This window comes from Dichotomopilus funicola (genome assembly GCF_033296635.1).
Source record: "Dichotomopilus funicola strain CBS 141.50 unplaced genomic scaffold C8A04scaffold_10, whole genome shotgun sequence".
In the NCBI taxonomy this organism is placed as follows: Eukaryota; Fungi; Ascomycota; class Sordariomycetes; order Sordariales; family Chaetomiaceae; genus Dichotomopilus; species Dichotomopilus funicola.
Genome location: NW_026944031.1, coordinates 247,084 through 268,308, shown reverse-complemented (window position 1 = coordinate 268,308; position 21,225 = coordinate 247,084). Strand labels below are relative to the sequence as shown.

The 21,225-nt window shown below is 53.2% G+C and overlaps 4 protein-coding genes across 4 annotated transcripts; 1 reads left to right on the top strand and 3 right to left on the bottom strand.

The window, feature by feature from the left end:
- Window positions 1-798: 798 nt before the first annotated feature.
- On the bottom strand, window positions 799-1,835 carry C8A04DRAFT_25998 (uncharacterized protein; the record flags this gene model as incomplete). The annotated part of the gene is made up of 3 exons (XM_062779769.1): window positions 799-949; window positions 1,078-1,236; window positions 1,678-1,835. 3 exons carry the CDS (start codon window positions 1,833-1,835, stop codon window positions 799-801), a joined length of 468 nt encoding a protein of 155 aa, XP_062639552.1.
- An 887-nt stretch (window positions 1,836-2,722) lies between these two features.
- Window positions 2,723-5,302, bottom strand: C8A04DRAFT_35168 (uncharacterized protein; the record flags this gene model as incomplete). Its single annotated transcript, XM_062783068.1, has 2 exons — window positions 2,723-5,129; window positions 5,214-5,302. 2 exons carry the CDS (start codon window positions 5,300-5,302, stop codon window positions 2,723-2,725), a joined length of 2,496 nt encoding a protein of 831 aa, XP_062639551.1.
- Window positions 5,303-9,558: 4,256 nt separating this feature from the next.
- On the top strand, window positions 9,559-12,262 carry C8A04DRAFT_25996 (P-loop containing nucleoside triphosphate hydrolase protein; the record flags this gene model as incomplete). Its single annotated transcript, XM_062779768.1, has 5 exons — window positions 9,559-9,611; window positions 9,674-9,757; window positions 9,814-10,063; window positions 10,122-11,613; window positions 11,673-12,262. The coding sequence occupies 5 exons, from the start codon at window positions 9,559-9,561 to the stop codon at window positions 12,260-12,262; spliced, it is 2,469 nt and encodes an 822-aa protein (XP_062639550.1).
- Window positions 12,263-14,314: 2,052 nt separating this feature from the next.
- On the bottom strand, window positions 14,315-14,947 carry C8A04DRAFT_10002 (uncharacterized protein; the record flags this gene model as incomplete). Its single annotated transcript, XM_062776428.1, has 2 exons — window positions 14,315-14,702; window positions 14,817-14,947. 2 exons carry the CDS (start codon window positions 14,945-14,947, stop codon window positions 14,315-14,317), a joined length of 519 nt encoding a protein of 172 aa, XP_062639549.1.
- Window positions 14,948-21,225: the final 6,278 nt, after the last annotated feature.

Here is a 21,225-nt window from a genome sequence, read left to right as displayed (position 1 = left end):
CTCCACATTTGAGCAGCAACCGAACAAAGAAGAACTATCAAAATACCTGTAATTGTTACAGGGTAGATAGGGTAAGCAAGAAGCATGATGATAAGGATATATAATAACTGGAGACCTGTTTCAAAATATACATTCAAGCTGTTCAAAGACCTTAACATCCCCAGCAACGGCTATATCCATCCCGTAGAAGACGTCCTCTTCTCAAACACTAACGACGACACAGACCTGGGTTTTATAACAACTTTACCGAGGCTAACTATATAATTGACAAGAATAATGTTATTAGGCTTATTGGTTGGGAGATAGCTGGCTTTTTTAGTTAGAAAACGGCTGGCAAAGTCCATCGTAGGATTAGAACACTTTAGAGGGAATATTTACCAATGTTAACTTGAGCGAGGAGAGGCTTTAGGAACTTACATTTTAGAGTGATCAATATGATGATGGTATACCTGAGTTTTGAGAGGAGAGGTATATATAAATGCTAAAGTGCAACGCCTGCTCTCTTTCTTGCATTCCGTTTGTCGTGATTTAGAGTTGCCTGCATCACAGGGTGAGCCGCCGAAAGTATGAGAAGTCGGTGCCCTCGCATCCAGTCCCAATTCGGAAAAAAAAAAAAAACTGCAGGTGTAATACTCGGTGCATAAGCACTCGAGAAAGTTTACTACTTGGATGCGGGACCCTGGCCCGTCTGGGAAACATCACAATCCCCCCAACTCCCCCACCAAACTAACACCGACCCTTCCCATCTCTCCCACATTGTATCCTCACACCACCACCCTCACTCTTCAAACTCATCTCTCATCTCCCCCCCAAAGCCCTCAACGCCTCCTTAAAATCCGGCACCTCATCCGCACTCTGCGCTGGCTTCGCCCACGTCACCAACCCATCCCGATCCACGGCAAAGGCACCGCCAATCTGCCATCTACTTCCGCTGTTGGAGCTCCGGTTCCTGGGTTTGATTAGTCCGTGTTGATTTCCTCTATTCTTTTTTGTAGGAGAAAGAAAACACGAAGAAAGGGAAGAAAATAGGGGGCCTGGGGAAGATAAAATAAATAAGGGGGAAGGGAAATATCATACCAAATCCCCTCATCAGTCCCCAACTTCCACGTATTCCACAGCGCCACAGGATTAAGCGCATACCACGTCGAACTGAGCCCTAGACCCCAAGCATGGAACAGCGTGCGATCTGGGTCTGCGAGCACGAGGACGTCCCATTCCCCTCCTACTTGGACGATCCTGTTTTCTCCCCCTCGCGATTAGTCTCGTCTTGTAAGGGGGGGTTGGGTGTTTTTTTTTGGGGGGGGATTTGAGGGGAGGAGTTGGGGGGTACATGCCATTTATCTGTGTCTTCTTGTGTTGACTGGGATATGGCGACGAATTGGATTTCGGGGTGGTGGTTGGAGAGGTTGGAGAGGATTTTGAAGGTTTTTTCTGCGACTGTTTGTTTGTTTGTCGGGATGGGTATCACAGTATATTAGTTTATAAACTCCCCTCATAACAGAAGATAGACAACAGTTGAAAGGGAAAAGATAAACTAAGGTACTGCTAGTGGGGAGAAGGTGGCAACAAGAGACATCCTTGGGTAAGTGATACCGAGAAGAACGGCCCGAGCAAGGTATAATAAAAAAGAAACAAGACCTACACGGACAACCACAATGCCTCAAAAACACCACCAACACCGGTTTATCCGACGGAAAGTGGACTTTATCACCCAACGACGGGGCCCGGTCGCCAGCTTGCGGGACCGGCACGACAGATTCGTCTTCGGCTTCTTTTCTGGTGGGGATTTTCGGTTGTTGGTCTTGTTGCTGCTGTTGAGGCTGGGGCTGGGCCATGATGTTTTTATTTGGGTGGTTGAGATGAGAGGATTATTGGTGTGAGATTCGTTTTGTCCCTGTTGGCTAGTAGTTCGTGAGTTCTGCTAGATTCAACTATTTCCACCCCTTGTTTTGCCGTGGGTGATTCTGCCGTTTTGGGGGAGAGGTGAGAAAGGCACGATTGCGATATAATCAACCACTTGCTGCGTGTCTAGGTCGGTTCAGCCTCGTCGGTAAGCGGTTGAAGCTCGAGTGAAACCGGCTGGATATAATCTCAGTTCATCAATTACTGGACCGGTTCGTAGCTGTCGGATGGTAAAGTCATCACATATAAAATCTTCGCGGTTTGAATGCTGTACCGCAAAGGTGAGATTCATTAAAGACGAGTGGCGGTTGATGTCACTCATAAGCCCGTGAGGTTGGGGTGGTGTGATCCGAGGTCCCCGCAGCTCCCGGCTGGGTGGGGCCGATCGAACTGCTGCGGTGTAAGTGACAAGTGGCCAACCAGGAATTCCGTGGTTGTTGGGTATTGTAGTTTTCTGTGTTGCAGTTTTCTGGCCTGATCAGCTCTCGGGCCTGGTCAAAAGGATGGATGGAAATATGTAATATAATGTATTGCTACGTTGCTGTACCTCTCCCATCATGGGAGCTGGTCCTTCTGGCCTATATTCAAAACCTGGCCTCAAAAACGAGCCGAGAATCACTCTCAAAGCGAAACCGGCCCTTGACAGAATTGAATGCCTACCCATAAATCGCTAATACCAAACCCGGGTATCTTCCCTCATGTATCCGCCTAATTATGCTCTCTTATCCATCCAAAACGCCACCAACCCATACCCATACCCAAGCCTAAACCCACAAGCCCAAGCCGTAAGAACGTTAACCACACCCATACAAACAAACACCTACGCAACCGCCATATACTCCGTCAACACATCCCACTCCGCATTCAACCCGCCCAACTTCCGAAACAACATCACCCAATTCGTCCCATCCTCCTTATCTGGCCCAATAATCGACTCGTGCACACGAAAGTGCTCCGGCACATCATACGGCGCGTCCGCGCTTCGCCGTCCCGTGGCCGGACTAAGCTGGCCCACTCTCAACCCCCCGCTGTACCGTGACTGGTGGTGGTGTGGTGGTGGTTTCGCGGTGGTGCTGTTGCTGTGTGTGCCGAACATCGCTGTCATGGACATCGACCCGGCCACGTCTGTCCCCATCACAGGCTGGTTGGGAGAGCCGTCCGGCGTGGCGAACGATGAGCCGCGTGATCGGGAGGGTTGTTGAGAGTGGGATCGCGAGTGGGTGCGGGAATGAGACTGTGAATGTGATTGGGACTGCGAGTGCTGCTGTTGGAATGGCAACGCCGTGAGGTATGGGCTGGTGTCGCTAAGCGGCATACCGCCGGCTTCTACTGAGATTGAGATGTCTGGTGGCTGCTGTGAGTTTGGTAATGATACTGGATTGCCCCATAGATCCGCCGGGGCGTCCGCGGCGGCTGAGGTGGCCCCGACATACGGCGTGGACGTCGCGGACCCGGTGAAGTCCTCGAGCGAGGAAGTAACTGAAGGAGCGGCGCTGTAGGGATGCCCAGCTGTGTCTTCTGTCGGGTCAAGGAACAGCGTGGGGTCAATGGGCATGTGCGCCGTAAGGTCGTCTATGCTACCCATCTCTGCGCTCCCCGTGAGGGAGGAAGACGAGCAGGACGATGTGGTGACGGTCGGCTGGCTAACTTCGTAACTATCAAACACGGGTCTGCTCATGCATGCGGCAGGCGGGCCGGGGTTGCCGGGGCCGAATGCGACGGGGAACGAGTCCAACATCTCGGTGGCCCACGTGTCCTCGCCCAACCCTGAGGAGCCCAAGAACAGACCTGACAGTTCGGGTGGCGAGGAACGCCGAGAGTGTGGCTGGCTGTCCGGGCGTAAGTGCTTTTCCTCCAGCCGCATCGTCTTCTCGGCGATATCGGCCATGACATTGGCCCGCCAGAGGTTCTCGCGCCGCGATGGGTTGCGCCGGAGGAGGTCTAGTGCCGCGCGCCGGATGATGGGATGTCTGCATTTGGCCCCGACAAAGTAGAGCGGCGCGATGATGGACATTTCGAAGGTAAACAGAGACGAAAAACGGCGTGTATCTGTCCCTAGTGACCCGCCCGTTAACTGGTGTTCAGGCGTGGCCGAGGGCCTAGAAAGCGAGGCGATAAACTCTGTGGCTAGCGGAATAATGGCGGAAAATGTGTCGACGTAGTCGTCAAAGACCGTCTCGTTCTGGCTGAGTGCTGTCGAGATCCAAATGTAGGTGGTATGGACGTGTATTTGTATTAAGGAGAGGGATCCCGTGAGAGACGCCCGGGATTTCGTGGAGCGGTACATCGAGAAAGCAACATTGAACTTGGCCAACTTCCTGAGCAGGGCTTCCTGTTCTGTCTCGTATGCCCTCATCGTGTCGGAAGGAATGCTGCTGAGCTTGGCTAACCGAGTCTTCTTGGCGAACCGTAAGCACTCGTCCATAAAGTCGTAAAGCGCGTACCGGACCTCGTCGATCGTCTCGAACACCATGGGAAGTTCGGTAAGGGTTTTGAGCGGTTCTGGGATTTCCACGGGCTCGCCGCCAAACATAAGTGACGTCAGGCTCAGCCTGGTGTACATGGGCACCAAGTGCTGCTTGATGAGGTTGATCTCGCGACTCGGGGCAGCCGTGCCCTTGCGGCCGAGTTGGCTCAATATTTGCCGGCCCTGGTCAAGATGTAAGAGCGACTCCCTGTCCTTGCTTTGCATGAGCTCGATGCATACAAAGAGCACGCATGTCAGAAGAGGGACCAGTGGCTTCGCGTCGACTGTGCGCATCTGGTCTAGGAGAAAGGCAATGGCTCGGTTATACTGGTACAGCGCGAACGAACTGCGCTCCTCGCTGTTGGCCTTGACGTTGACGTTGACGTGGGATGTCCCGGTGGCCTGCACCATTCCCTCGTGCAAGCTGCTGACGGCGAGGACGGCATGGCGGACCGCGGGTTCGGACTGACATATTTGGAGCACCAGGACTCGCCAGAACGCCCCATCGAGGTCTCCCGAGAGGCAAGGCGCCGTGATGTGCTGGAAAAAGTGAAAGGCCCGCCTCTCGTCTGCGGCAGCCCAGTCGTAGAACAACGAAGGGGGCGCTCGGGGTTCCCCCACGCTGCTGATCATGTGCACGGCGGACCGGCGCCGTCGCTGCGACATGGTTTTGGCGTCCAGGTAGCCATCACAACGGCGGCCCGTCTTGGTGCAACGCATGCAAAAAGGCTTTGCTTCGTCACACTTGACCTTGCGAATCCTATTCCCGCAGCGGCATCAGACCCTAGGTTAGTCATCTTCTTAAGCCATGTAGTTGGTGGTTGCACGGGCGGTTGATACCTACTTGCATGTTATACAGCCGGTCCTGACTTTCTTTGACCCTTTCCTCCCCGAGTGTGGGGCCCGGGTCATCGAGTCCGAGTCAAACCCCATCTTGAACATCGAGGTTGGCGCGCCCGGAGTGTTCCACCCTGTAGCTCGGACTCAGGCGTGCCTTTTACCAAACTTTGGTGTGTTTGTGCCGGTCCCCCTTTTCTCCACCAGTTGCTGCTCCGTCGGTTTGCTGGTTCGGTGCGAGAGGGATCGCCAAATCGCAAATTCAGATCCGAGAAAAGAATGCCACGGGAGGCGGGCGAGCGAGATGCGGTCGGTCTCAACCATATAAGCTCCCAAGGACTACCACACCTTTGAATGCTGCCTCTGTCCTTGGACGGTTTAGGATCTGACCATAACCTGCCGCCCCCTCATGCGCCGCCAGTACCGGGATGACGGGGGCCTGGGCATTCCATGTGTCCCCTCAGGCTCGCAGGCCGTCCCCGCGGTCACCAGGGGTGTGCCAAGCAGGCGCCGACTTTGGCGGGACGGAGACACATGGCGCAGGCGTGCCGCAGGGGGACAGCCTGGTGTACAGGGGATTTGGCTGGCTGGCCACGCAACAAGCTTCCGGGTTGGGGGTGGGTAGCCAGGATTCGGGAGTACACCTTATCGCCGAAGGAAACCTCACCTCCATGATCCATCGACACGAGCGTCCAGGGTGTTGTCCGCATCGCGCCCTACTCTGCGCCCCCCAGACGGCATACTATCCCCTTCCCCTCAATAATAGTTTGCGAGCGTTAATTTGGGCAAATGACCGCAGCAAGAAGCCCCTCAGATGCAGTCACGATCTGCCTCGATGTTGTTGGATCGTGCTACCCCGACCACAACAAAACCCAAGCTTACCTGCAGCAAGCGCTGCGACACAACCAGCGCTTAGTGGCCAATCCGGGGCCGTGGATGCGGGGGAGAGAGAGATGGGCGGCGGAGCGGCTCACCAAGAAACCCCGTTGCTACATGCGGAATTGCGGATGTTGCGGGCGGGCGACGTCCTTGAAGCGATGTCACTTCACCGCTCTCCCGCGTGCGCATGCCGCAGTCGCCGAGAGGTTTTCCAGGACTGAAGAAATGAAGTCGCGTTTGAGGGATGGCCAAGCCAGAAGTGCCAGAGAACTAACTCCACGCAGTATGATTTGTAAGATGAAACAAAGAACAGCAGAGACCGGGTTTCTGCCAATCAGTGTCTACGCGGTCGAGGGTTCGGTGTTTAGGGATTTTCAAATGAGCGGCATGAGACTGAAACTTCTCTTTCTAGGTTGCTAGATTTTAGCTTTTCCTCGCGGCTTGATTTTGGGTGGTTCTTTCCAGATGGGATGAACGGCTTGGCCCAAACTCAACAAAGTCTCCGGGCCCGCTTGCCCTGTCAAAGCATTAACGTTAACGTTAATTAATAAAGACTCGGACAGTGTCACGAGAAAGGCGGGGCCGCTTAAGTCCCCCTAGTCGGCCGGGGCCTGTCACAAAATCAAGCCCAACACCTCAGGGCGGCCCGAAGGGGCTGGGCCGGCCGGGCGAGCAAGTTCTAGGCATTCGCAACCCTCGATAGAAGGCGGACCGGCGGGTACCTTCAGGTAGAAAGTTTACGGAAAAGACATGAGACAGACTGTCTGCCCGGTAAGTTGGCGACGGCGGCGAGCATTTTAGCAGCTGGGCCGCTGTAAAACTACCGATTGGTCCGCTGGTCCCGTCGGAGCCGGACGGTCCAATGTCCCGGCCCAACTGATTTTCTTTCAACAACACCTCTCAAGGACCGGTGTGAGGTGACCATTGGTAGCTATCCGCCTCTCTTAACCCGGGACCCTCAATATTGCCTAGGTTCTTGTTGCGTTGGGCACTTCATCGCCCCAGCGTATCGGCCTCGCGACAATCTGAAAGTGCCGAGATGATCATTAACGTTACATGTAACGGGCCTTACCTTGCTATGCTGACCGTTGCGAGGAGCTGCACTCCTACACTAGAGAAGTGTGGTCTAGGGTTCGGCACCTCCGCCTCATGTAGTACAAGGTTCTCGCTATTGCATCCGTCTCCTTTTTCATTGGTAGCTTCACGGCTGATAGCGTTAAACTCGTTGACGTCGGCCGTGCGTCTCCTCAATTCGATTCAACGTTGAGACGGCTCGTCAATGGACATCACCAACTTCTAAATGCCGAATATTGCATCGTCGAATGTCATTTCTCTCTCAGCATAACTACTTGTCCCCTGATTTCTTCTTCATCACGGTGTCGGCAGCACAGCCTTTACACTAAGCCTATTCTGGTTTCCTTATGTACATCTTCCCTCTCGCGTGGAGAATGCGGCACAGCCGTTGAGGCTGGTGCTGTCTTCCTTCGAAGGCAGAGAAATTCTAGAAGGTTTACGCCTAGAAGCTGAAACCACGACCTCATTTCTTCAATTCCTCTCCTTCGCTGCCTTGGGCCTTTCAATCTGCCTTGCCTCGACCTCATTGGCGGGCCACCGCGCATGGTAAAGGAGATCCGAGATGCGAGCTCACCTCATATGCAGTTGGCAGCCCGCAGCATCGGCTCTAGGTCGCTTCTCCAGCCTCTCATGGGGGTAACAACTGTTTGCGATCACACTCGTGCTTACTTCGGTGTCCGAGCTGAATATTTGAGGGCTGTAGATGCCCAGCCGAGTGCGACGTTTTGAGCGGCTATCAAGCGAGGACCTTTGAGAGGACGATGCCGGTTCCAATAATCGGCATTGGATAATCGTTCCGTAAATACCACGACACCCCATCTTCTTGAGATTTTGTTTCGTCGCTCATGCTACGGCAACCGTAGGACCTACATATCAGATCTCTTGTGGAACAACCACGGTAGTTGCCAGCTGATGGTGAGTCGCACGAAGCATGCAGGACAAACAAATCGGTCAACCTCTCAGCAGGACTCGGGCCGTGCAATAAGGTTGCACGATTTACAGCCCTATCTTCCGCCCACCCCAGGACATTGAGTGGTATCGGCCAGACTCTTGGTTTGTGCGCTAGCTTTTTGATGATTCAGCTAGAGCATGCCTCTCCCATCTGGCCCTTGCATATGAACAGCCGCGAGGCTGGTAGTCAGCTAAGTGGTTTATTGGAGTAAACCCCAACTTTTTATGCTTGTTTTCCATCGCCGGCAGTCGGTAACGACACCAAACTTAGCAATCAGCCCTTGCCACACGTTGCAAGATGTGCTATGTATCAATAAGATCCAGTCTCGACGTCTCTCCGGATAGACCGGATCGCCCTCAAGTTCTTCGGCGTCTTGCTGGGTTTTGTATTTGATACGAAACATGCCAAGAGCCTCAATCATCCCGCCGAGGTAAAAGGTTATAAACATTCACAACGTTAGTTTTCCAGACAAGCGACACCGCCCGCAACGTCGGCTTTCCTGCGGGCCAGACAGAGGCGCTCCGGAACTGACCATCGCTTCCACAAGCTGAGCATCGACAGGCGTTCTCATTTAATAGGTCAAAGACTGTAAATTTGGCAACGAAAACCGGAAGCGGATAACAAGCTCCAGCGAGTTAGCATCAACATAAGGGGAGTTAGACAGTCGGACATTATAAGTTCTAATGTCAGGTATGGCGGCTTCGGTCGGATTCTTCCGGTTTGCGGCGAGCCTTTATCAACTGCAGGTGAACTTTGCCAGTTGGAGGTCTGAACACCCATGGGATCCCAGACCAGTGGAAATGCATCAATGATCGGGGGTCGAGATCGGAGGCCGAAACTCTTGGTGGGGTCCGTGGCAATGGGGGTCGAGTATGAGCCGCAAAGATCATGATGGAAAAGTCTGAGTGGCGTGCGCAAAATGGTGCTTACTTCGAGGGGGCTTGAGGGGGCAATATTTGCGTGTTCCTTTATCGTAAAGCACTGATGATAGTTGTGGATGTTGGTCGTTGACAAGTTGCAAGTCGCAAATGGAAACAGTTCGAAGCTTCTCCACATTCTGAAAATGGCTTGGTCACTGGTCAGCCCGCCCGGAAGAAGCTCGGGCCAGCCCAGCGTGCCTGGGAACGCACGGGCTTTGCCGCCCAAGCTCCGCACGTCACTGGGTTGCGGCCTAGAGTTCGCCGCCTGCCCTCCCGAAAGGCCAGCCAACTCCCTAACAATACCAAACATTGACGGAAGTTTGCCAAAAGTCAAAGGCATTCTTCCTTTCTTAACAGGACCCCACACGCCGCCCTCAAAACCATCTCGCTCCTTCTATTTAAACTTTTTTCTCCTTTCGTTGCGCAAGAGCACCAGCCTCTTTCCCGCGACACCACACCACACCCCGCAGTGCGCGGAGCCTTGATCACCCCGCCGATTTCAGCAAACCGTAAACCAAGTCGACAAGATGGCTCCCGAGCCGACTGCCGACCAGCCCGAGAAGAAGAAGGTCAACTTGGCGTATGTTGATAATTGTGGTTATTGATGCATCTTGTCATTTTGAGGCTGACCTCTGTTTGTAGCGACGTCTCGGGCGCTGAACGCAAGGATGACGATGCCACAGCTACCGCTATTCTCAAGAAGAAGAAGAAGCCCAACCAGTTGATGTAGGTGGACTCAGCGACTCGTTTTCGATCTACGGTGTTGGGCTAACGAGAATTAGGGTGACCGATGCCGTCAACGATGACAATTCGATTATCGCCCTCTCAAATAACACTATGGAGGAACTCCAGCTCTTCCGTGGAGACACAGTATTGGTTCGCGGCAAAAAGAGGAAGGATACCGTCTTGATTGTGCTCGCCGACGATGATCTCGATGATGGCAGCGCCCGCATCAACCGTGTTGTCCGCCACAACCTGCGGGTGAAGCATGGTGATATCATCACGATCCATCCGTGCCCGGATATCAAATATGTAAGGATCAAAAAGGCACTCGAGGGGTACGCAAACGGGGCTAACCACCAAAAAATAGGCTAAGCGTATTGCGGTCCTTCCTATCGCCGATACCGTCGAGGGCATTACCGGGTCCCTGTTCGATGTTTTCCTCGCTCCTTACTTCCGCGAGGCCTACCGGCCCGTTCGACAAGGCGACCTCTTCATAGTGCGTGGTGGTATGCGGCAAGTCGAGTTCAAGGTCGTCGAGGTGGACCCGCCCGAGTACGGTATCGTAGCTCAGGACACAGTCATTCACTGCGAGGGCGAGCCGATTCAGCGTGATGAGGAGGAGAACAACCTCAACGAGGTCGGTTACGATGATATCGGTGGCTGCCGCAAGCAGATGGCCCAGATCCGTGAGATGGTCGAGCTGCCGCTTCGCCACCCTCAGCTCTTCAAGTCCATCGGTATCAAGCCCCCTCGTGGTGTGCTGCTCTATGGTCCCCCCGGTACCGGTAAGACGCTGATGGCTCGTGCCGTTGCCAACGAGACGGGTGCCTTCTTCTTCTTGATCAACGGTCCCGAGATCATGTCCAAGATGGCCGGTGAGTCCGAGTCGAACCTGCGGAAGGCTTTCGAGGAAGCCGAAAAGAACTCGCCTGCCATCATCTTCATCGACGAGATCGACTCGATTGCCCCCAAACGTGAGAAGACGAACGGCGAAGTCGAGCGCCGCGTGGTGTCTCAGCTCCTCACCCTCATGGATGGCATGAAGGCGCGGTCCAACGTGGTTGTCATGGCCGCGACTAACCGCCCCAACTCGATCGACCCCGCTCTCCGTCGTTTCGGCCGTTTCGATCGTGAGGTCGACATTGGTATTCCGGACCCAACCGGCCGTCTTGAGATTCTGCAGATCCACACCAAGAACATGAAGTTGGGTGACGATGTCGATCTTGAGCAGATCGCTGCTGAGACCCACGGTTACGTCGGTTCCGATGTTGCTGCGCTCTGCTCGGAGGCCGCCATGCAGCAAATTCGTGAGAAGATGGACCTCATCGATCTCGACGAAGACACCATCGACGCCGAGGTTCTCGACTCCCTTGGTGTGACGATGGAGAACTTCCGTTTTGCCCTTGGCGTGTCGAACCCGTCGGCTCTCCGCGAGGTTGCCGTTGTCGAAGTGCCCAACGTCCGCTGGGAAGACATTGGTGGTCTGGAGACTGTCAAGCAGGAGCTCAAGGAGAGCGTCCAGTACCCTGTTGACCACCCGGAGAAGTTCCTCAAGTTCGGTCTCTCTCCCTCGCGCGGTGTCCTCTTCTACGGCCCGCCCGGTACGGGTAAGACAATGTTGGCCAAAGCCGTCGCCAACGAGTGCGCGGCCAACTTCATCTCCGTCAAGGGCCCCGAGCTGCTATCCATGTGGTTCGGTGAGTCGGAAAGCAACATCCGCGACATCTTCGACAAGGCCCGCGCTGCCGCCCCTTGTGTCGTCTTCCTCGACGAGTTGGATTCCATCGCCAAGGCTCGCGGTGGTTCTGTTGGCGATGCCGGTGGTGCCTCTGACCGTGTCGTTAACCAGCTGCTGACCGGTAAGTTACTAAAATTGTCTTCTCAAATATGTGAGAATCACCACTAATAGCGAATCTAGAAATGGACGGCATGACCTCCAAGAAGAACGTCTTCGTCATTGGTGCTACCAACAGGCCCGAGCAGCTCGATCCCGCTCTGTGCCGTCCTGGGCGTCTTGACTCCCTAATCTACGTGCCCCTTCCCGATGAGCCTGGGCGTCTCGGTATTCTCTCGGCCCAGCTGCGCAAGACCCCGGTTGCTGGCGATGTCGATCTCAACTACATTGCGTCCAAGACACACGGCTTCTCCGGTGCCGATTTGGGCTTTATCACTCAGCGTGCGGTCAAGCTTGCCATCAAGGAGTCTATTTCCCTTGATATCCAGCGCGCCAAGGACCGCGAGGCGGCCGGTCAGGAGGACGTCGAGATGGAGGACGAGGAGGACCCGGTTCCCGAGCTCACCAAGCGCCACTTCGAGGAGGCCATGCAAATGGCGCGCCGCTCAGTCAGTGATGTCGAGATCCGCCGCTACGAGGCGTTTGCTCAGCAAATGAAGAACGCCGGCCCGGGTGCCTACTTCAAATTCCCCGAAGGCGGTGTCGAGGGCGAGACCGGTGGCAGCGGCAACGGGTTTGGTGACGCGGGCAATGATGAGGACCTTTACTCGTAAACCAGTGGGCAAGCGGCTTCTAGAGGGTTATCTGGGATTTCTTTGTGTATTCTAGTTCTTCTATTCCCACGACCTCGCCCTTTCCTTGTTCCCCTACGTCATGAAATCATGAGGTCATGATGGTTTCGGTGGTCTTCATCTACACGCGCACCCCCTTACCTTAACTGGTCTATCAGTCAGTCAAACTGATTAGCAGATGGCCATTGCTAGGTAGCTCACGAAAGAGGCAAATGCCATTGATAGAAAGAAAGATGAACGTGACAGATGATCCCAGTGAACTTGTGCATGTTTGGCTTTGGGCGTTTTGCTTTCTGTTTCCCTATTGCTATCGTGGTCTCGAGAGGGGATACCCGTCACAGAAATCGAAATGGGTAGGAACTGAAGAACGAGCAACGGTAAGCGGAGCAAATAGAGCGACCGAATCCTAAACTACAACTTCAGTTTTTGTTTTCGGTTCTTCGTTTCTCTATCTCCCCCTTGCCCTAATGTTATGGGCCATGATTAAGCAGCGCTGTTGCACACCTACCTGGCGGTCGATGGTTAGTTGGGCTCGTGGTCGGCTTAGCTGGGGAGGTATAACAAGTATTGTGTCTATGATGGAGTATCATAGCGTGTACTCGAACATCAGTAGCAACTTAGTAAGCAAAAAAGTAGAGGTCAAATCGATAAAAAAAAAAAAAAAAAAAGGAAAAAAAAACACAAAAAACTCACCACCAAGCGCGTATTCCCGTCCGGAGGGATAGCGGTTGGTGGTTACGAAAATCTTTCCGGTGAAAGATTTATCTTCGCTGGCCCCGGGAATCGAACCCGGGGCCACTTCAATTTACGACGGGGTTGGCGAGACCCTCCTCCCAATGCCGCTGAGCTAAACCCGGCGGTTTGATCTCTATTGGGAGGAGCTGGTGACTGGGGGAGTGGGAAAGGGGGTTATATACCCTAGTGTGGTGGTGGTTGGGAGGTAAGGTGCTCAAAATTATTCCAGCAAAAAAAAAAAGAGATAAACACATCCGCTTCGTGTCTATCAATAATGACAGGGGCGTTGTTATCTTACTCCCTCTTGATTATCCAATCTATTTCTATTTATCGAGCCTTAGTCGGGGTTCGAGAAGTTGGGGGCCACGAAAAACCTTACCTCTCGATTGGCCGTCTGCCTTGTCTTCTGGTAATTAAGCAAAGCATTTGATGCATACACAATGCTCCCACAAGACGGGGCTCCAAGTCTGCTCGAGAGGTGTATATAATGTGATCAAGACGCAGAACAGTGCCCACCCACCTGCGGAATCCCGAGAAGATGGGCCATTGATATGTCTCCTCAATCCCTCATGTGGGCTCAAGCCGGGGAAGCATCATGATGCCCGGGGTATTACTTCGGTAGCTCGGGATAGATCAATGGTATCATTGGAATTAAAATTGCCCCCAAATTAGAGAGAACTTATAAAAAGCAAGCATTTCCCAACATTTCCGCAACGCCTTGTGCCACCCCCGGCCTTCTCGAAAATGCATCATAGACTTTGCCCTGACTAGTGTACAACCAAGAACGTATCCTTCTTCTTCTGCTTCTACCTTGCATATCTCTCATTCCTCCACAGTGGCACCAGGTTGAAGGTATCATTTTTATAGTTCCCCAACCGAGCAAGCGAGCCAGTGAACGAACCTGCGAACCTGGCGGGCCAACGGGATGTGAATTCTTGGCACGCTTCTCGTTATCCTCTACCAACCTCCTCCGAGTCGGTTTTTTGTGACCTGCGGATATATCCACATGGCCATGTGATGTTCCAGGGGTGCCAACATACTTTTAAATACACCCTGCTCCAGTCCCTACTTGGACGGACTGCGGTGTCATGATCCTCCATATACGACACTTGTTGATTTTCCAGCACATCGCGAAGTTGACGACCGTATATACAAGTCCTAAAGTTGTTTGATGGGGGTGTAGGGCTTAGAGCTGAGCAACGTGATGATGCGATGGCCGGTGATCGGTAGATTGGTGCAATTTTTGTTTGTTGATCAATTGGCCTTGGACCCCAGAGTTTGTGATGACATGCCCAGGAGTCACGCCGCAACATTCTCGTCAATGTCAATAACCGATTCGAGGCAATCGCGGGTGACCTTCAGCGCGTCATCGACAACGTTCTGGGGCACGGCGAGGCTTTGTTTTGCCGAGGCACCATTGGCTCCGTTTGTTGCGTCACTCTTCTTGCCATTCACGGACGTGCCGTTCTCTTCCGAGGCGCCATTGACTCCCTTAGAGTTGCCGTTTGTGGAGCCGCCGCTGGGCGCGAGGGCAGTGTCTTGTCGGACATCTTCGAGGACGCGGCGGAGGAGGGCAGGGAACGAGGTAACTTCGCCTGAGCGGAGCAGGGAGAGCGCATGTGTTTGGATAACGGTAGGCCAGTTGGATTGGTGGGAGTGGAGGGCATGGAGGAGGCTGTCCTGGATTCTGTATAGGGAAAGTGGGGTTAGCGTGTCGCTCGAGTGGAAGAGGACAAGGAGGGAGATGGGTTAGGAATAGGGGAGAAAGGAGAGCGAGGTAACACAAGAGCGCTGGACATACTTGGAGACGTGGCCTTCTTTGATCAGAAGTCCGTTGATTTGTGACCTGAGGTCCTGGTCTTGTGTGGCAGGGGTGTAACTGGCGGCGGCAGCGGACACCTTGATGGGTGTGGATGGCGCTTGAGTTGACATGATGATTACCTGGGGTTGGGCAAAGGACCGGGCGGTCGAGTGGGTGGTTGGGAAGTAGGCGATGGAAAAGAGGCTTGAGGCCTCTTCGTGCCCAATTAAATGTCGATGGTAGGCAGGGCCTCGGGTTGTTGGCTGTGTCGTGCTTTGGCAACGGCAAGCAGTGGACAAAGGCGAAAAGGAGACAAAGGCGAAAGAAACTGGGTCTGCGATCGCGTGAGGGCGAATGTAGAGGAAAGGTTGGGAAGCCTTTAATACAAGAAGTTTACTGCAGACGGTGGGCGATGGATGGAAGGGGAGACGAGCAAAGCCAGACGGCTTAGGTTCGCGTTGACAATAATGGCGGGCGAGGGCCCGGCTAAGGTTCGCGTTGACAATAGCGACTGGCAAGGCTGAACAATGGCCAAGCAAGGCTGAAAACGCTGAATTGGTGGAGGGCCACGGTTGAGTCGCGTCGCAGAACCTGGCAGCTTGGGCCACAATAAGCAGTGTGCGCCACAGTTTAGCCACGGACAGCTTACACAGAGGCCCCAACAATAGCCCCATTGTGCCCAAGAACTTCCCACCTACAATAATCAACCAAGCATGTGATTCTTCAAGCCAATCCAAAATTTGTTACAGTATCCATATCATCGTTAAGGTGTTTCAGTTTTCCAAATGGAAGGAACTTATTGTCCTGTACGTTCCTTGAAGTTCATTTGACCATCCTCGCTCCGGTCGCTCCCCACGCAAGCGACCGTGCCCCCATTCCATCACGGTTTACCTGTTTCTTGTTGTTTCTTTCTTCCATCTTGAGAAAAATTCTTATCAATACCCTGTCCTGCGGGGTGACTTAATGTTGGTACCGGATTCCCTCTGCCTCAATTGATGTCCATATGCCGATGCCAACAAGTCTGCCCTACATCCCAGCCCAACCCGACAAATCTTGCTCATAACACAATAGCTTGGGTTGTGGCCCAATCCATCGGAAAGTTCCCTCGCTCTGATACACACAAGCTCATTTTGTTGTTTCGAAGTCGATAACTCAACGGCCGACTGACGTCATTCCGGCTCGCTGTCGGTCTGTTGTCGGGCACACCACTTCTGCGCTGTTTTGTTTTGACCGGTCAGCGCCGGTCTTCGTTTCAACGTGTCGCTGCCTGTCAGCAGTGGCTTGCCCACTTCACCGGTTGCTGTTGTGCCACCCCGACCCATCAAGTCCGATCCTTTATCGCTTGTCACCGGGCTGTCGAGTCGAGAAGAAGGGTGAAAAAAGGGTTCTTCGAGGTTACCATCTTAGTGATGAAGTCGGTTAGGTCGCTAAGTCCGAAAGTGAGGCGACAAGTGATGTGTTGTTCTGAGTGGCTTTTGCCAAACCGCCACCAACAGCCTATCTGTCTTCCTTTCCAAGAAGGACTTGGGCAGAAACGCGCCATAAGGCTGTACTGAACGTGTTAGCCGTCAGAATCCGGCATACAAGCAGCCACCAGCAAGCGTAAGCCGGCTCGCGTAGCTCATCTGTCAATTGGCCGAGGACCATGGTCGTTTTGAAGATGGCTCGAAGGTCACCCAAAACCACATTTGTTTACCCTCACTTTTCACACTCTAGGGTGATACCAAGGCTCTTGGGCCGACGCCCAGGGAGCACACTCATCACCTGCTCGGGATCATTATTGTTGATCACACCACACCAGGCTTCAAAATACCGAAGAGTTACGGCCCATTCGAATACCCGTCCAAGTCGTGTAAGTGTTACAACCGTCCCCATGACTACTTCTCTTTCCGGTCCGTGACCAACCGTCCATCTCGGTCTCCCCAAACCCCGGACCCGATCGACAAAGCACGTGAGCCCTAAATGATGCATGGCGTTACGTCTGGGAAAAGACCCCTAAAAATGACCCCGGTATATCGGGATGCCGATACAAGCGGGGCAAGCGAGAAACAAAATGAGGGTCCTCTCAAGTTCCAGGCCTTGTCTTCCATTTTCTGCCCGTAATCCAAGGTACGCAACAATCTGAGCAAGCAAGCCTCACCGATCCCGTCGTCCGATTTGGAATAGCCCCCCGGGGGGGGAGAGGGGGTTGTGAGGGCCGCCAGCAGCCAAGGCGACAGACAGCTGTGTGAGTGTGCAGCGGAGAGTCGTGAAGGAAGAGGGGGGAAACGCGCATGCATGCACGCCACTTTCTGTACCACGTCAGATCCGGCCACGCTTGTGTCGGGGATGCTGCTCCATCATATCTACCCAGCTTGCCAGGGACTATGTTTCTGTTTTGGTGGGTGGCTGCATGTCATGTATGTGTAATTATGTTATGTATGTACCAGTATGTGGTTGAGTATGTTTCAACGGGCAGAGAAATGACCTTAAGTACGGATACATGCCCTTTCTCCCTGATGATACGCCAATGGAGGAGAAGCCACAGCATCGGGCTGGGCTTAATCCACGTTTTCTAATGCGAGAACCTTGCATACAAGGGTCCAATGTCGTAGGCTCAGCGGCTCTAACTGTCCGCGTCACTATTAGGGATTAGGGTTGACGTTGTGGCGGTATTGTTGTCTCGATGACGGTGATCACTAAAATGACAAAATGACAGAGACAAGAGATAGGAAAGAGGGGGAGCAGCAGGGGGGTGTTGTCAACTGCAAGTTACCCGATGACATCCGGCCTTAGTTTCGCAGAGTCTGTATGTCTTGTACTATGTATGGATGTCTGTATGGAGTAGGTATGGACACCGCGGACGCAACTCGTCTATGCATGTCTCAGCCCGGGTCTCACTGGTTGACTGACAGCGAAGTGAGGAGCCGCCCAGCCGCTCGGCTGCCGGCCGAAAGAAGCGGAGGGTGTGGACATACTATATTCACTTCCCGATTGACACTGCCCTTGGCCACAATTCAGGGTCCCCGCACAGGGCTGCCCATTCGGTACTGGGATCGTTACAGTACGAAGCATTTCGATCGGGAGCCGTAACTTTGGGGAGAAGAGGGGTACGTCATGTAGCAATGCAGGATTCGACACTACCAGTGTACAAGACAGCACATCTACAACTGGGTACTCTGCATGTCACAGTATGGGAAGAGATGAGATGCCGCAGCTCAACGGGGGGAAGGAGGCCTACGTACTTACTCTCAGCATGAGCATGTTGCCGCTGCAGGGTGATGTGATGCTGCTTCCGCGATGACTCCCGAATGCACGAAAGCTACGAAAAGAACGTACTGAAACCCTGCAGGTAGTGTAGTATACGAAGAGATATCCTAGCAAGGTTAGTTCAAACGGGAGAGGGGAGGTGTGTTCATATATGCGATATGCCGACCCTGAGAGCCGCACACCTGCACACACCCACACACACCATCGTGGATCCTCTTGGCACGCCTCCGTGTCATCCAGATTCCGATTCCAGTGAGAGTGGAGAGAAGGGGGGGAAAGTGCAGAGGGGGGGAATGATGAATGAAGAAAGAAGTGGGGGGCACGGCTGGTTGGGCCTTCTTCACCGAGCGCTCTGCAGCTGGCTGGTACCCGGTGGTTTGGGTAGCTGGGGATGTGTTGGCTGGCCGTTTTGCCTCTCCTCTCACCCAAAGTAGGTCCCAAAGCGAGTCGGACGGTCACCGTAAAGTAGAGACAGAGGTCAGGTGTGGGGGTCATACCGGGAATGGAAGACGGGAACCGGCCGACATCGTCACGGCCATCTCCCCTTCTGCCCGGATCATATGAACATTACCTCGATTCCCTTCGGACGATTTTACCGCTTCGATGCCTCCGCATAGTCAAGAAGTGCGAAGTAGTACTGCGTCGCGCTACTAAGGCGAGAAGACGGGGACGGGAAGAAGAGAAGAGGGGGTACATACGTTCGTAACCGTTAACGGAACGGGAATAAATGAACTGACTTGCATCACACGATGAGACCGAGACGAGACCTTGACACATTATGTGCCATACTCGGCCAATCTCATTATTTTCGGCGTACTGGCCTTGCGTGCTTGTAGAGTGTAGACCTTAGGCAGACGTCGTATGTGATAAATAATTCTTCCAACATAACTAATGGATGACTCCACTCACACTTGAACCCCGCAACACATTTAACAACGAAAGGCCATTGATGCGACGAGAACCCTTCAAAAATCACCAGTTGGAATCCAACCAACACGAGAATACCACAGTAAGTCATCCAAAAGAAAGGGAAAATCAAATCTAGACCACTCGCTCGCTAATTGTCCCCATGTTCCTACATGTCGTGATGTAGCCAGTAGGAGCCGCAAACGGCCAAATAACGGGTTGGCCTGGCGAGCCTGGCTTCTTGTTGTTTTGCATCGTGCATTCCTGCAAATGCAGCCTGCCCGATTCGGAAGTCTTGGAGGGCGGGTCCCAGAGGCCAGGCTGCGGGTCTGGATCGGGGGGCGTGTTCATACCACGATATGGTTTCCCCACTCACTCACCCACCGATATAGTAAATAACATACATGTTGAAAATTCATGATGGTCAGCAAGGATGGTAGGCTGGCAAGGCTGGGTGATGGACTGATGGTGTGTAGTAGTAGGAGTGTAGTGGTGGAGGTGGTCCCTTGATGACGTCTCGTCCTCGGGGGGGTTTTGATAGTGAACTGCACGCAAGAATGAGGAGCAGATGAGACAGGATTTCATTTTCTCTACCGTTTCCCTTTTCTTTACTTCCGCAGATACCAAGTATCCATCCAGAATGCTATTGTAGAATCAGGCGGGCATATGACCGACCAGACACAAGTTCAAAAATATCCCAACCAAGAACAACTACTTCCTAGCTGAAGAAGAAGAGAGTACCCGGCTAACGACGGCAAAAAATCAAGGCCTTTCCCGTCACGGGTGTCTAATGGTGTGGTGCAGTATAGGTGGTGTGTCCAAACATTGTCATATGGGTGGTGTGGGACTCGGCCACATGGGGTCACTCAGCCACCAAACCCTCCAACATTCCCGGGATAGAGCTGAAATCATGCTACACACACTCGCACCGAGGAGAGAAGTGGAGTGTTTGACTCTGCGACCCACCCCACATCTAGACGATGAACCTTTAGACGAAAAGGGTCGGCTAGGTGTAACAAGAAAGCTGAACTCATGCGGTTGTGTGTGCCAAGAAACTTCCCCTGTAACCATGTAACATCCCCGCGACTACACTCCCATTGATACATAGCACCAGATTCCGATCGGGTTTCAGGTGCCAAGTAAACAAAACATCAGCCCCTTTCTTCACGTTAGCTAGTAATTGCTTGAAAATACAACTACACGAGCTTGAAGTCTAAGAGTTATCTCCGGTGATATATGTAGGGTCCTTTTACTGAAACATCTTATACACCGTTACCGTCCATGCCTGATGGGCGTTAAACGTCTTGGAAGCATCTTGTGTCCATCTTGTGTTGGTAATATTTGCGCAACAACTTACCTCCGTCGTGCGATAGTACGATAGCCCCATGAATAATGAGGCCAGTGCCTTGATAACCATGAAACGGTTAACAAGGCAAAGCTGCGTTGGTTCAGCGTTCGTTACTCTTTCCAACCCACACCGATTGCTGCTCTCGTAGCATAAATTCCGCCATATCAGGACGGCCGGTCTGGGGAACGCCCTCGTCGCCCCGTTCAGCATCCTCACGGGGACTATGGGGTTCAACCATGGGGTCAACACCACCATGCACTACCGACACAGGAAGCGCAAGCTTATCATATGCGGGCTATTCAAAAAGCCCGAAGCCGCCAGACACGAAGTACCCAAGAGGCGCGAACCCACGGTAATATAGGGAAGTTCGAAAGATCACCATACCCGACCGATACAAAGCGGGCAAACCCGTCACACGGCAACTACACAAGAATACTGAACCCCACTTTACTCTTATAGCAGCCGCCTCCCTATCCAGAAGCAGCTGGGCGTTTCCTAGGGCCGTGGCCCCAGTCCCGGATTCAAAAAATAAAGAACGGCACGGGTGAGTATTCACGCAGACGAGTTGACATCAACCACAACAGTTACCACAATATGGCCACCGTCACGCCGACTACAAAGGCTGTTACTAGGGTTATCACGGTCTCTATGCCGACCGACGCTGCCATGCGCTCTTGGTCCTGGGATGGAGAGATTCGGAGGAAGGGCAGCAGAGCTGTCTAGCCTGGACTGGTTCTGCGGTCCTCGCCTAGCAATGTTTTTCTTCGAGGCACCCGAACGGGCGAATAAGAGAGAGAACAGAACCGAAGGGGCTATCTGGCTCACGGAGATAAGGATATCACGACCCAACAACAACAAGAAACAACCGAAGGGAAGCGGTCAAGATGAATCGTTGCAAGTGGTCGG